The 14660-nt window shown below is 39.1% G+C and overlaps 1 protein-coding gene across 1 annotated transcript; it reads left to right on the forward strand.

The window, feature by feature from the left end:
* The first annotated feature begins 2629 nt into the window (after positions 1 to 2629).
* On the forward strand, positions 2630 to 13485 carry LOC120515080. The gene is made up of 2 exons (XM_039735802.1): positions 2630 to 2917; positions 12412 to 13485. The coding sequence occupies exons 1-2, from the start codon at positions 2787 to 2789 to the stop codon at positions 12881 to 12883; spliced, it is 603 nt and encodes a 200-aa protein (XP_039591736.1). The 5' UTR covers positions 2630 to 2786; the 3' UTR covers positions 12884 to 13485.
* Positions 13486 to 14660: the final 1175 nt, after the last annotated feature.

A 14660-nucleotide genomic window follows, 5' to 3' on the forward strand; every position in this document is an offset into this window, starting at 1 on the left:
TAGATAGATAGATAGTAGTGAACAGTCTTGTCAGATTTATTCATTCTAATATGAAGAGGAGAGGAGAAATGTGTCTTTGTCCCAAACATTATGGAGAGCACTTTATTTCTGATGTATGTCTTTATAAACTTAGGAATTTCTTTATTTAATTAGAACAGCTTAAGCACAACTGAACAACCTGCTTGCTGTCCTCCTGCCGATCTGCTGTAATAAAACAAACATTAAAAGGTGATTGTAGAAAGACTATTTTAAAGAAATCCAGCCTCACAACCACCCAGTTCTCAGGATATTATATTGGCTATGAATCACCTAAACAGTAACACCTTCTATTTAGGATCAAATAGCTTTGAGGTGAAAAAGAACAAGACACAGTAACATAGAAAGAACCCACACACCACACACACCACCCTACATGAAGTGGAAGGAGTAAACATAAAACTTTCTTGGTAGCTTTTTCAAATTTAGTGCAGTCCTCTTCAGTGATGGGTGAAAATCAAGATGCAGCATAATATCTTGAGAACAAAGCATTGCTGATATTGATGTAATTTTTTTTGTATTTAAATTACTGTGACTGACATTAAGGGAACAAATGGTATTGGACACTTTGGCTGGGAAAAAGTCAAACTGGAAGTGCAAATATGTCATTATAAAAAAAAAAACCTAAAAACAAAAACAGGAAATATTTATTTGTATACAAACAAAGACATTCAAGCCCCATTGCTAAACTAGAAAGTTCAGGTTGGATGGACATGTGCATACACAACCAAAGGTAGAGAGAACGCTGCAGGGTCAATTGATCCAGTTAATCAACCAGAAACAGGCTGCTAGTTTCACATACTGCAAGGAGCTTTATTAGATTGGATAAGATAAGTTACATTGTGCATATCATAGAAGATTATTTTTTTTATTTTTGTACAACATCTGGGATTGTGCTCCACTGGCCCATAATGTGAAGACGCTGGAAAGGATCAAGACAAGTAAATGAACTTCTGGAGAGAGGGATACCAGATGTAGTAGATCAATGGAGGTGTTGCAAAGTGAGTGGGCTAACGAGAGACATAAAAATTGTCTTCTGTGTGGAGGATTCATGTTCTATGTTCATATGAAATTTCTCAGATAACTACACACTGCACCAGAGTCTAGACCACTGCTTCTCAAAGCATTTTCTTTTTCTTTTTTTAATTTTATTGAATTTATTAAAATCAAAAGTATTTTCTTCTAAGGGCCTCCTAAGCCAAGACAAAGATTCTCACAGCCCCCTTCCCTTCCCAATACATTAAAATAAAAAAAATAAAACTAAATTATAATAAAAAATTCTTTGGGAGTGACAATCAGTATCTCTTGTTATAAAGCTAATCATGTGCAAATGGGGTTTTAAAGACATTGATTCACTTATGTACTTAGATGTTTAGCAAATTGAAAAACTACAGTGAGGGAACCACAAAGGGGGAAGACAGGACACAAATAGGAAAGGAGATTAAAGGGTAGCTTGTTCTATCCTTCTAGGTAGGAACTCGAGGTCCCCTCATGTCTTTTACTTTCAGCTCCAAGTATTTTTCAAATTAAACGACTTATCCCTTTGGTGGTGGTCCTGCAAACCCCTAGGGGTCCGTGAGCCCACAGTTTGACAAGCATTGGTCTAGACCAGGGTTCCTCAGTCACAGTCCTGGAAGGCTGCAGTGGCTACGGGTTTTCATTCCAGACAGTGTTCTATTAGAACTCAGTCCTTGCTGATAATGAAAGTTAGTGTTTAACTCTATGCCTTGTTAGTGCCTTTATTCATCAAAGACAAATTTTAGTTACTTTGTAGTTCAGAGGTCCTCAATTACAGTCCTGGGGGTCTGCTATGGCTGCAGGTTTTCACTTTAACCAATTTCTTCATTAGAACCCTTTCATTTACTACTAAAGCAATACATTTTTTGGGCTTAATTTTAGTTTTCTTGCTTGTTACCATTAAGAACTCTTAATTGTCTATTTTAGATGTTAGCAGCTGCATTTAAGTTTTAATTGTTGCCTGTTTTCTTGATCAGACAATAATGAGATGCAGATAACCAATAAACCAGTAGCTCTCCAGCTAACGTGCTTGCCATGAAGTATCTGTGATAAAAATGTTTAGAAATGAATGAGAGGGGAATTGGAAGGACCATTAAGTTTAAATCTACTTTGGTCCACAAAACACAAGGATAAAGTTCTCACAGAAGGAAACTCTACAGTGCCATTAAAATTGCTCTTGGATGAATGCAAGCATTAACCAGCTAAATAGTTCCAAGTTTCATTATCAGCATGGACTGCTTTCTAATTAGGAAACTAGTTGGAGTAAAAACCTGCAGCCACTGCGGCCCTCCAGGACTGTGATTGAAGACCCCTGGTCTAGACTATGTGTCATCTGTACTGTCAACTGTCGTTTTATGAATGAATAAATGTGTGGGTGTAGTTATAAGTGAATAAGTCTGCCCTGAAATGTGAAATCATGGGCTCTGTGCAAAACACATGTTAATCTCTGAATTCATTAACGGCGTTGTTAAACTTGTGGTTGAAAGCATCCATCCCCCAATTTTCTGACCATCTTGTCCGGTTCTGTGCTGGTGGTAGAAGAAAATAAACGCGCTGTTCCCCTTCCAGCCTCCTGGTGGCGATCTGTCCCTTACTTTGCACTCTATTCTCTCTCCAAAGTGTGCAGGGCAGGAGCAGGAAGTGCAGCTTTTAGTCCAAGGAACAGCACGTTTTTTGGTCGAAGGCGATTGTAGTCCTTTCATTGGTTTCTGTATTTACATGAAGGATGACCGATGGAGTCCACCTATTCGGCATTTCATTCCTATGACTTTGAAGGAGACGAAACTTATAAGAAAGGAGCTCAAGCGCTGCGCGACCTGTCGACGGAGCACGAATTACGCCTGAAGATCTTCTATTACAGCAGGTTGGTGCGCCAGCTGAAACATAAACGGCACAACGAAGCGGACAGCTTTCGGGATGTGAGAAAATGCAACGGAATCGCGAGGATACGTATGGCGTTATTTCAGTGCCACTATTCTGAGCGCACGTAAAAAAAGATTGCAAGTGCAAGTGTTGCATTTTGAAGAGAAATTTATTTTGAGCGTACAAAAGCTGAATTTGAGTGAACAAAATTCTTTGCTGCGTGCAAAAAATGTATTTCAGTGTTTGCGCTTATCCATATACACACAATAGCACCCCTCTCGCTCAGTTTTTCATTTGCGCTTGCTCGCAATGTGTTGCTTGCGCTCACAACATTCTCTGCTGCAAGCGCTCAACTCTCTGTACACCGTTATAAGTGTGCCACAAAACCAACCAATCACAGACTTGGTTTCAAAAATTCTGATTGGCTCTTACGGTCTCCAATCAGCTCGCTAGCTGCTGCATTCCGGAAACAGTCCGAAATGTAGCTAAATCAACTAAACTCAATTAAACCCCAATTTGCGGATAATATCTTTAATTATTTTATTTTAAAATATATTATTTGTTAAGACTATCGTTGGTGTAGTATAATGTAGTTGCATTATACAACCATGCCAACTGACTCTCCAAATTATATTTGAGTAGCTCTCTTTTATGTCGTCGAATACTGAATGCAGTATGTGTGTATGAATGTATGTTGTAATGCAACTACATTATACTACACCAACGATAGTCTTAACAAATAATATATTTTAAAATAAAATAATTAAAGATATTATCCGCAAATTGGGGTTTAATTGAGTTTAGCTGGATTTAGCTACATTTCGGACTGTTTCCGGAATGCAGCAGCTAGCTTAGCTGATTGAGACCGTAAGAGCCAATCAGAATTTTTGAAACCAAGTCTGTGATTGGTTGGTTTTGTGGCACACTTATAACGGTGTACAGAGAGTTGAGCTTGCAGCAGAGAATGTTGTGAGCGTAGCAACACATTGCAGCAAGCGCAAATGAAAAAACTGAGCGAGAGGGGGTGCTATTGTGTGTGTGTATATGGATAAGCGCAAACACTGCAATACATTTTTTGCACGCAGCAATGAATTTTGTTCACTCAAATTCAGCTTTTGTACGCTCAAAATAAATTTCTCTTCAAAATGCAACACTTGCACTTGCAATCTTTTTACGTGCGCTCAGAATAGTGGTCACTGAAATAACGCCTATAGATACGCACATTACGTAGCTCGGCGGATGCCATGTTTTGATAATTCACTTAAACTGATTGAATATGTAGTTGAGTAGCATATGAGTTAACGTATAATCGCAACAGCGACTTCACCAGACAGGCCACGTACAGTGCAACAAGTACTTTTTAAATAAAGTACCTGGAGGGCGCCTGCAGTTAGCCATTTCCTGGTTTGGAAGAATCGGGGAAATTGTTTAAATCACACGAAATGATTACAAGGTTTGACGGGATTAGTAAAGACAGTACTTTATTGTCACGACGTGAAATCGACAAGTACAGTCTCAATAGAATTGTTGTATAGTGTACTACACTAAAGTATTTTTACAAAATCGATGTAGATGAAAGTCTACACTTAACAATTTTGTTTAGGAAATAAAAGATTATTGGCACCCACGCTGGGCCCAAGGAAAACTTTTTTTTTTTTATTTTATTGCAGTAATTCCATACAAATCAATCAATTTTTACAAAAAGTAGGATTGAGAACAAGTCGACCCCTACCCCTGAGAGAGAGCATGGCCAATGAAGTAAAACTTAAGGCTTGTAAACATACCTAAATTGATGAGTTTGATAAGCCATTAGAGATGAATGGAGAAGAAAAAGAAATAGAGAAATAATTGCTTCCTCAGTGCCTTAAGAGCTTATTCTAAAATATTACTGATTAGATCCTGTCATGTTTTGAAAAAAATTTGTACAGATCCTCTAACTGAGTATTTGATTTTTTCCAATTTCAAATAGTATAAAACATCGGTTTCCCACTGACTTAAAAGAGGAGAGTTAGGATTCTTCCAGTTTAGCAAAATAAGTATGCGTGCCAAAAGTGTAGCGAATGCAATCACAGTTTGTTTGACCTTCTCCACTTTAAGCCCCTCTTGAAGAACACCAAACACAGCTGTTAATGGGTTAGGAGGGATTGTGAGACTAAGGCTGCCTGAAAGGTAATTAAAATTTTTGTCCAAAATAATGTTAATTTGGTGCAGGCCAAAAACATGTGATCCAGTGAGGCTGGGTCTTGATAGCAGCGTTCGCAGTTTGGATCATGCCCTGGAAACATTTTGGAGAGTTTTAGTCGAGACAGATGTGCTCAGTATATAATTTTGAGTTGTATAATTGTATGCTTTGTGCATATGGAGCTCGAGTGAATTCTCTGCATTGCTATTTTCCACTACTTTTCTGATATACTAATTGAGAGATCTTTTTCCCCAGTGTCCTCTTGGATCTTTAAAAGGTAGGGACTGTAAAATAATTTTATATATTGCAGAGATGATGTCTGAGTCCTTGAAATTCAGCAATATTTTTTCCAGCATGGGCGAGGGTGCAAGTTGAGGAAAATCGGGCAAGTTCCTAATTTGAAGATAGTGAAAGAAATGTGTAGCTGGAATGTTAAATTTGGAGTGTAATTGTTCATAGGATGCAAAGATGTTGTCTATGTAAAGATCTCTAAGCAAGTTAATCCTAAATTTTGTCCAGATTTTAAAAACTGTATATGTTTGCGAAGGTTGAAAGAGGTGGTTCTCTTGCAGAGGTGCCACAGATAAAAGCTTCTCCATCTTAAAATGCTTTCTACATTTGTTCCATATTCTGAGTGAGTGAAGCACAATTGGGTTATTAGTTTATTGCCGATAACTTGCATTTATTGGGGCACAGAGCAGGGAATATAAAGAAAAACTGCAGGGTTTTAGTTCTATTGCGGACCAGGCCTGTGTACAGTATGTTCATCTACACTCACCTAAAGGATTATTAGGAACGCCATACTAATACGGTGTTTGACCCCCTTTTGCCTTCAGAACTGCCTTAATTCTACGTGGCATTGATTCAACAAGGTGGTGAAAGCATTCTTTAGAAATGTTGGCCCATATTGATAGGATAGCATCTTGCAGTTGATGGAGATTTGTGGGATGCACATCCAGGGCATGAAGCGCCTGTTCCACCACATCCCAAAGATGCTCTATTGGGTTGAGATCTGGTGACTGTGGGGGCCATTTTAGTACAGTGAACTCATTGTCATGTTCAAGAAACCAATTTGAAATGATTCGAGCTTTGTGACATGGTGCATTATCCTGCTGGAAGTAGCCATCAGAGGATGGGTACATGGTGGTCATGAAGGGATGGACATGGTCAGAAACAATGCTCAGGTAGCCCGTGGCATTTAAACGATGTCCAATTGGCACTAAGGGGCCTAAAGTGTGCCAAGAAAACATCCCCCACACCATTACACCACCACCACCAGCCTGCACAGTGGTAACAAGGCATGATGGATCCATGTTCTCATTCTGTTTACGCCAAATTCTGACTCTACCATTTGAATGTCTCAACAGAAATCGAGACTCATCAGACCAGGCAACATTTTTCCAGTCTTCAACTGTCCAATTTTGGTGAGCTCGTGCAAATTGTAGCCTCTTTTTCCTATTTGTAGTGAAGATGAGTGGTACCCGGTGGGGTCTTCTGCTGTTGTAGCCCATCTGCCTCAAGGTTGTGCGTGTTGTGGCTTCACAAATGCTTTGCTGCATACCTCGGTTGTAAGGAGTGGTTATTTCAGTCAAAGTTGCTCTTCTATCAGCTTGAATCAGTCGGCCCATTCTCCTCTGACCTCTAGCATCAACGAGGCATTTTCACCCACAGGACTGCCGCATACTGGATGTTTTTCCCTTTTCACGCCATTCTTTGTAAACCCTAGAAATGGTTGTGCGTGAAAATCCCAGTAACTGAGCAGATTGTGAAATACTCAGACCGGCCCGTCTGACACCAACAACCATGCCACGCTCAAATTGCTTAAATCACCTTTCTTTCCCATTCTGACATTCAGTTTGGAGTTCAGGAGATTGTCTTGACCAGGACCACACCCCTAAATGCATTGAAGCAACTGCCATGTGATTGGTTGATTAGATAATTGCATTAATGAGAAATTGAACAGGTGTTCCTAATAATCCTTTAGTTGAGTGTATTTGTGTCCAGGTTTTTATAGCTTGTATGTTTGCTGCCCAGTACTGGAAGTTAGGTAGAGCCATGCCACCTTCTGCGTTTTGTCTTTGTAGGGTCGCTCTTTGGATACGTGGATGTTTTGAGTTCCAAATAAATGAGGTTATTGTTGAATCTAATTGCTTAAAAAATGATTTATTGATGTATATTGGAATGTCTTGAAATAAAAAAGGAGCTTAGGAAGAATATTCATCTTAAGTGTTAATTCTTCCAGTTAGAGTGAGATGAAGTGTTGACCATCTATGCAAGTCTTGCTTAATTTTTTCCATGCAGATGGCGACATTTTGTTGATAAAAAGCTTTATGTTTACTTGTGATGTTTACCCCTAGGTATTTAAACTGTTCTGCAATGATAAAAGGTAGGCTGTCTAATCTAATAATATATGATTGAGAATTCACTGGAAAGAGTACACTTTTATTCAGATTAATTCTGAGACCAGAGAGCTTTTGAAATTCTGTGAGTGCTGTTAAGACTGCAGGCACAGAATTTTGTGGGTCTGATATATGCAGTACCATATCATCTGCATATAGAGAAATTTTCTGTTCCAGTCTTTCTCTGATAATCCCCTTTATCTGATCAGCATTTCGAGAGTGTATTGTCAGTGGTTCAATGGCGATTGCAAACAGCAGCGTTGACAAGGGGCATCCTTGTCTGGTACCACGTTCTAGTTTAAAGTAGTCTGAACAAATGTTGATACAAATTGAAGCTTCTGGATTGGTATACAGTAGTGTGATCCATGCACAAATGTTCGGGCCAAACCCAAATTTCTCAAATGTAGTAAAAAGGTATTTCCATTCAATCATGTCAAATGCTTTTTCTGCATCCAGTGATGATAATATTTCTGGGGTGTTTGACTTAGTTGATGAGTATATTACATTAAACAGACGTCGAAGATTTGAAGATAAGTGATAAATCCAGTTTGATCTTGTGATATTACCGAAGGGAGCACTTTCTCCATCCTTCTAGCTATGATTTTTGAGAGTATTTTAACGTCATTATTCAAAAGTGAAATTGGTCTGTATGATGTTCGTATTTGCAAGATTTAATCCTAGACAAGAAATTATTATCTATAAAGAAATAATCAATTCTTGAGTAGCAATGATGTACTGATGAGTAGAAAGAATATGTTCTTGAGTTTGGGTTTAAAAACCTCCAGGGGTCTGATAAGTTGTGATCAGTTATAAACTTTGTAATTATCTTTGCAGTGTTAGATGTTATCCCCCCGTGATAGATGTCCTATCTGAGAGTGGATTTAAAACACAATTAAAGTCCCCAGCCATTATAATTTTATGAGTGTTCACATTGGATATGGATGCAAATAAATTTTGTATAAATTCCTTATCATCAACATTAGGTGCATAAGCATTTATCAAAATCATTTTACAGTTAGATAAGTGCAATGACCATCACATATCTCCCTTCAGGATCCAATACTACATCTGATGCTACAAGTGACTGTTCTTTGTATGAGAATTCCCACACCTCTAGTTTTCTTTGTAAAGCTTGCCGTAACTGCTGTTTGATGTTGTAGAAGGCTGCACGTTTAGTAGCTGTTGCGGGAGAGAAATCAGGGAAGATATGAATGTGGTTATTTTCATATATAATCTCTTGCTTGTGTCTGAGGAATTCCATCACCTCTAGCTTAAATAATAATCTCTCGAAGAGAATAATAAAAGATCTAGGTCTAATGGTATTTGATCCGCGTACGCGATAAGCCGCTGCTATCTCAGAATCTGCTTTAAAGTCTTCTCCAATTATTTTAGAAAATAGTTCAACTGCGAATTTCACTGGGTTTGGACTTTCTTGATTCTCAGGTAGACCTTCAATTTTAATATTATTCCTTCTGCTTCCATCTTACAAAGCAGCAAGTCTGTCTCCGAGTTTTTTGCATTCGGAGTTGGCAGTTGTTGCTTTTTCTTCAGCACTGGCAGCTAGATTTTTGGCTGTATCAATCCCAGTTGTGAATGTCTCCTTGACATCCTCCAGTTGATCAGCAAGTGTGCTCAGTTTAGACGAGGTTTCCTGAATGTGCTCTTCAATTTTACCCAGCATATCTTTAAAGACTGTCTCAAAGCGAATACATATGCGTTTCTCCAAGTCTTTATTATCCTGCAGCCACTCCTGGCATTTTCCCTTGCCTTCTCATTTGCCTTCTTGCTTTTCTTTATCTCTTGCTTGAGCTCAGCGATCATCACCTTCAGGTCAGACAGACCATTTCTGCTTTTGTGCACCGTAGGTGAGCCGGTGGGCTCTATTGCAGCCGGTGTTCCCGGGTCGCGTGGAGTAGTTGAAAGCGCAGACTGCAAGGCCTTTCCAGTTTCAGATGATCTTCTCCAATCAGCGAGCTATCGTGACCTGTGTCACTCGCACTCGTACATTCGCTCCCCATTTTGCTCTCAGCCGGAGATGATGTAGCAGACCGTGGTCCCGAGGAGTCTGGGCTTTTGCCCATTTGATGCAGGTCAGTCTCTGAAAGGCCATACCTTGAGCTTGACCTTGCCAATCTGAGCTTGGATGTAGCTTTAGTTTTTGTCTCTTTCGCTTCTTTCTGAACCCCTTTCTTGTTGGCCATGTTTATATATGCATGCATATACTGTAGTAGTGCCCTCAGGTTGGATAAATACAGGATATCCCAGGATAATAAGAAGATAATCTGAAAAATAACACCGCTGCTAGTGGAGCTCCGCTTCAGATGTCCTTCTGTCACAACAGACGAGACCAAACAAAGATTTTTACCCTTTTTACCCCTTTGTTGTTTGCCTTTGGTTCTACATAGGGTTCACATTCATGTTTTATGGCATCTTTGTTCATTTTTGTATGTTTCAATTTTCTTTGTTTTTATTTGCTATTGATTGTGTTTATGTTTCAATGCCATGGATAATGTTCTGTCATTATCAGTCCATCTGTGGTCCACCTGACCCTCTCATCCTAATGAGACATGCCTGTTGGGTCATGGTTGGAGGTTCAAATCAGGACAATAACAGCTAGACTGAAATTTCAAAAAATGTATTTAAACACCTAATTCTTTCAATGAATGGAAACCTAATGAAATTGTACATACATGGAAATAACATACAATTGTGTGGAATGTTTAGATTTGCTCTGAGATAAGTTGGCGATAAAATAACTTTTTTATAGAAATAGAAATGTTTAAAAAAAAAAAATAGAGGAGTTCTTTGGAAATAATGTTTGAAATTATTTGAAAAAGGAAATCCGACTGAGAGATTTATTGTACTTGCTCAAAATGAAACTTGCGGAGTGATTTTAAGATATTCAGTGTAAGCTTTACTTCTCAATTTTTCTGTTCCTTATGGACCAGTTTATCATAACTTTTTCCCTGTTGCAGCCACTGTTGGATTCTGTTGAATTTTGGTTGTTGCTCTGTCCCGTCCACTTAATGGGGGGCAGAAGAAGCCCATTTGAAGTAGTTTTGCTAATCAAAGATGCTGTTAAATTAGTAATAACATTCACGCAGCAGCATGCACAGATGATTTAAGCTTTGGGTGACGTAAGTGGGGAATGTGTGTAGACTGAGGGGGGATAGTCTTTAAATGTTTTTCAGATAAAATTTATTCATAACACACCCTTACAGCGAATTCAAAAGGGGGATGTTGGCACAAACTATTGTCTGTTGCTTTGCCTCATTGGCACTTTGCTTCTGATGCCAATTGTAGATTTGACATTAGCTTTGCTGCCTTGCTTTCAGGGCCACATTCATCACTGTAGAGCCACACTTCTAAGGCAAGATAGGGTTATAGGACCTTATTGGTTGAATGTTTTAATTTTTTATTTGTTTATGCAAGGAAAGTTGTGCAAATCAGAAGATTTCACACTACCATACTTCCTTTGGTTATGTATATACATCTCGGCTTTGGTTAACTGTCACCATCACCCGTTTTTCCACATTCATCGACTGTCTGAACTCACTTTTTCCATTACCAAGTCATGGGCAGCAACAGCTTATCCAGACAGTATCAGTTACAATTCAGAACTTGAACATACAGAAAGCACAGGCATACTGGGGATATACTGAATCAATTTTAAGACCTCATATGATGCAGTATGCATTTGTTTGGGATTTGAGAAGAATACACTTGTACTTGGGGACTTTAAATATCACTGGGGAAAGCAATTCATTCAGCTAGTAGAGGCCACGTGACAGGTACCGCCACCTCATGGCATCCTTCTGAACAGCATATCCAGTCTCCAAATATACGATGTGTATATGTAACATTTTAAAAACATCAAAATAGCATAAACACTGAACCTTTTGATATATTTGGCAATCAAAAGTTAAGATATGCCTCCAGTGGTGGCACTTGGTTAGACTGCTGCTGTCTTACAGCTCCAAGAGAAAGTATTTGAACCCCTTGCTTGATCATTGCCAAAGAGGAGTGTGCATGTCCTTCTTGTATCTGTGTAAGGATTTTTTTTTTTTTTTTGCACATCCAGAACCTATGTGTGTTAAATTAATCAGCATCTACATCAGTGCTTCATGAGGAAGTGGTGTTGTGTGCAAGTGTATGCACTGAAATTAACTGTTACCCTGCCCGACGCTGATCCCTACATTATGCCTAATGTTATTTTCTCCATGCCTTTGAATTAGTGGGCACAGGTGATGGATAAACAGTGACTAGTGCTGTTGCCCTGAGACCTTTTCCCTATTCCCAGGACAGCCACTGTCCATGTGGAGAGTACAATGAAACAGGCAGGCCAGCTTAGCGGAACCAGGCAAATGGAGTCCACCCACACAGACATGGATGGAATATGACAACGACACAGAAAGAGTGCGCAGGCCAAAATGTGAACTAATGTCTTCTGGAACCGTAAGGCTTCAGTGCCATCTTGTTTGCCAGAGTTTGTGCAATTTGCCACAAAATAGATAAAGCAGTGCAGTTGTATTTAACACATTAAAAATTACTTTTTTCCGTTTTATTAAAAATCCAGTCAAAAGCAAAACCTCTGGGTTTTCTGTACATGGAGGTAAAGAAAGATGATGTTTGAAAACTTTTATTCTTAAGGAAGTTTGTTTTGTACATCAACATTTATCAAAGCAACAGCGGTAGTGCACCCAATGCATGCAGCAATCACTGCATAGCACATCCATAAAACATACAATATTGAAGGTAATTGGTACAAAGTAATGGAATTGTACCCCATCCTCCTGTTTCTGCATTGCAAAAAATTATCATTGACAGCAGAGTATTCAATCAAACTGACAAGAGCAGTTATCCATGATGGGCACCATTGCTTAATGCCTTAAATGTTTTTATTTATTCTTACAGGTTTATTCAGCCAGTTGACTTGGAGGGCTACAAGCAGTGGGCCTCTGTGCACCTCTCGCAGCCCCCACATGAGACACACCGTGCGTTTCAAGTAGCTGATGAGCCGCAGGCAGCAATTGGACCTCTGCAAATATCAGTTTTACCTGTCTGGAATACACAGGACTTCAGTTCAGTTCCTGGCACGGTGGCCACAAAAGCTGCAGCTGAGACAAAGACTGCAAGCTTGGGTACAACCATATCTCAGCCTGAGAAAAGCAAAGACTGTAACAGCGATGATTTGAAAGGAGATAAGCACCCAGTCTTGGATTTGAGGGAAGACTATAATACCCTTTCTTTTCAGCAGGTTTTTCAACTGATAGAATCGGGTCAAGATGTTCCTGGGATTAAAAAACTGAACATCACTGCATGTAATCAAGAACCAACGGCCTCACAGGTTACTAGGAGAAGAAAGCCATGGGATGGTGAAGACTAACACCTTATGTGTGCTGTAGGCATTCTGCTCCCAGCAAATTTGAACACAGGGCCTCAGCTGTTAACATTATCTGGCATGGCAAAGAGTGGAATAAAACTGAAATATTGTGATAAGCCCAAGTGGAGGATTGTGGTGCATATAAACTTACAATCCTCATTTTGTGGAAGTATGTTTGTAAATGTCACATTACTGCCTATGGCTTTAATCAAAAAGTTCATGCGAAATGAACAATTAGAAATTTAAATAATACTCTTGGCAGGTTTTTTTTACACTAAATGTGAAAGAATTGGCATTATTCTCATGTAGTGTGTCCACAGCCCTCTTATCTGCTATCCACTCTCTTCGCATTTCACTAGTTCTGTATTGGGTAAATGTAAAGGCTCATCTTGGCTCCTGTCAGCTTCAAGTTGGGCTCATGTTAAAATTTGTGCCAACTACTGATCCATCTCACAGCATGATGTGCCATGAAAACAGAACTGACAGTCACTTGGTGTCACTGGATTTCCTGTTGCTTCATGCAGTGGTCCAGAGTTTTCAGTTGAACGCTACAGTTGAATTGATCAACTATATTCATTTATGAAGAAATAAAATGATTTATTGTATTTTGTCAGTATCTTCTATTATGTATTATTTATGTATAAAAATTTGCAATAAAAACACAAGGTTTAAGCCTCCTCGTGGGTCCAGCTGACTGCATACAGATGCCTTGTGCATGTTCTGCTTGTGTCTTTGTTCACAACCATCAACATTGGCCTCAGTCCCAGCACAATCTTCATCAGCAACAGCAAGGTCAGCCTCTGCCATAAGCAAATTATGAGAGCTTCTGCCTTAGAGCAGCTGACTTCTGATATTTAAAGGTGCATGAGGTACATCAGTTTTACCTACAATTTTGAGATGCCTCAAAACTGCAGCATCTGTAAATGCAAGGCGAGGAGCAGCCTGCAGGCGAGACAGAAATGGATCACTTTTCACAGCTGACAGCTTTTAATTTTATTACTAGTTGGAATTTTGTGTTACATCTATTACTGTCTATCAAACAAAAAATTACAGACAAAAACAGCAAGATATTGATATTTCAATTTGTGTAAATGTATTCATACCAAAATATTTATTAAAGATTCATTGTTGTGGGTATATAAGTAATATTTTCCAGTCTCGATACAGTTGTGTGCTCCTTATTATGGTTAGCATGTATATTTACAGTGGTGTGAAAAACTATTTGCCCTCTTCCTGATTTCTTATTCTGTTGCATGTTTGTCACACAAAATGTTTCTGATCATCAAACACATTTAACCATTAGTCAAATATAACACAAGTAAACACAAAATGCAGTTTTTAAATGATGGTTTTTATTATTTAGGAGAAAAAATCCAAACCTACATGGCCCTGTGTGAAAAAGTAATTGCCCCTTGTTAAAAATAACCTAACTGTGGTGTATCACACCTGAGTTCAATTCCGTAGCCACCCCCAGGCCTGATAACTGCCACACCTGTTTCAATCAAGAAATCACTTAAATAGGAGCTGCCTGACACAGAGAAGTAGACCAAAACCACCTCAAAAGCTAGACATCATGCCAAGATCCAAACAAATTCAGGAACAAATGAGAACAGAAGTATTTGAGATCTATCAGTCTGGTAAAGGTTATAAAGCCATTTCTAAAGCTTTGGGACTCCAGCGAACCACAGTGAGAGCCATTATCCACAAATGGCAAAAACATGGAACAGTGGTGAACCTTCCCAGGAGTGGCCGGCCGACCAAAATTACCCCAAGAGCACAG

Source organism: Polypterus senegalus, chromosome 14 (genome assembly GCF_016835505.1).
Source record: "Polypterus senegalus isolate Bchr_013 chromosome 14, ASM1683550v1, whole genome shotgun sequence".
Classification (NCBI taxonomy): Eukaryota; Metazoa; Chordata; class Cladistia; order Polypteriformes; family Polypteridae; genus Polypterus; species Polypterus senegalus.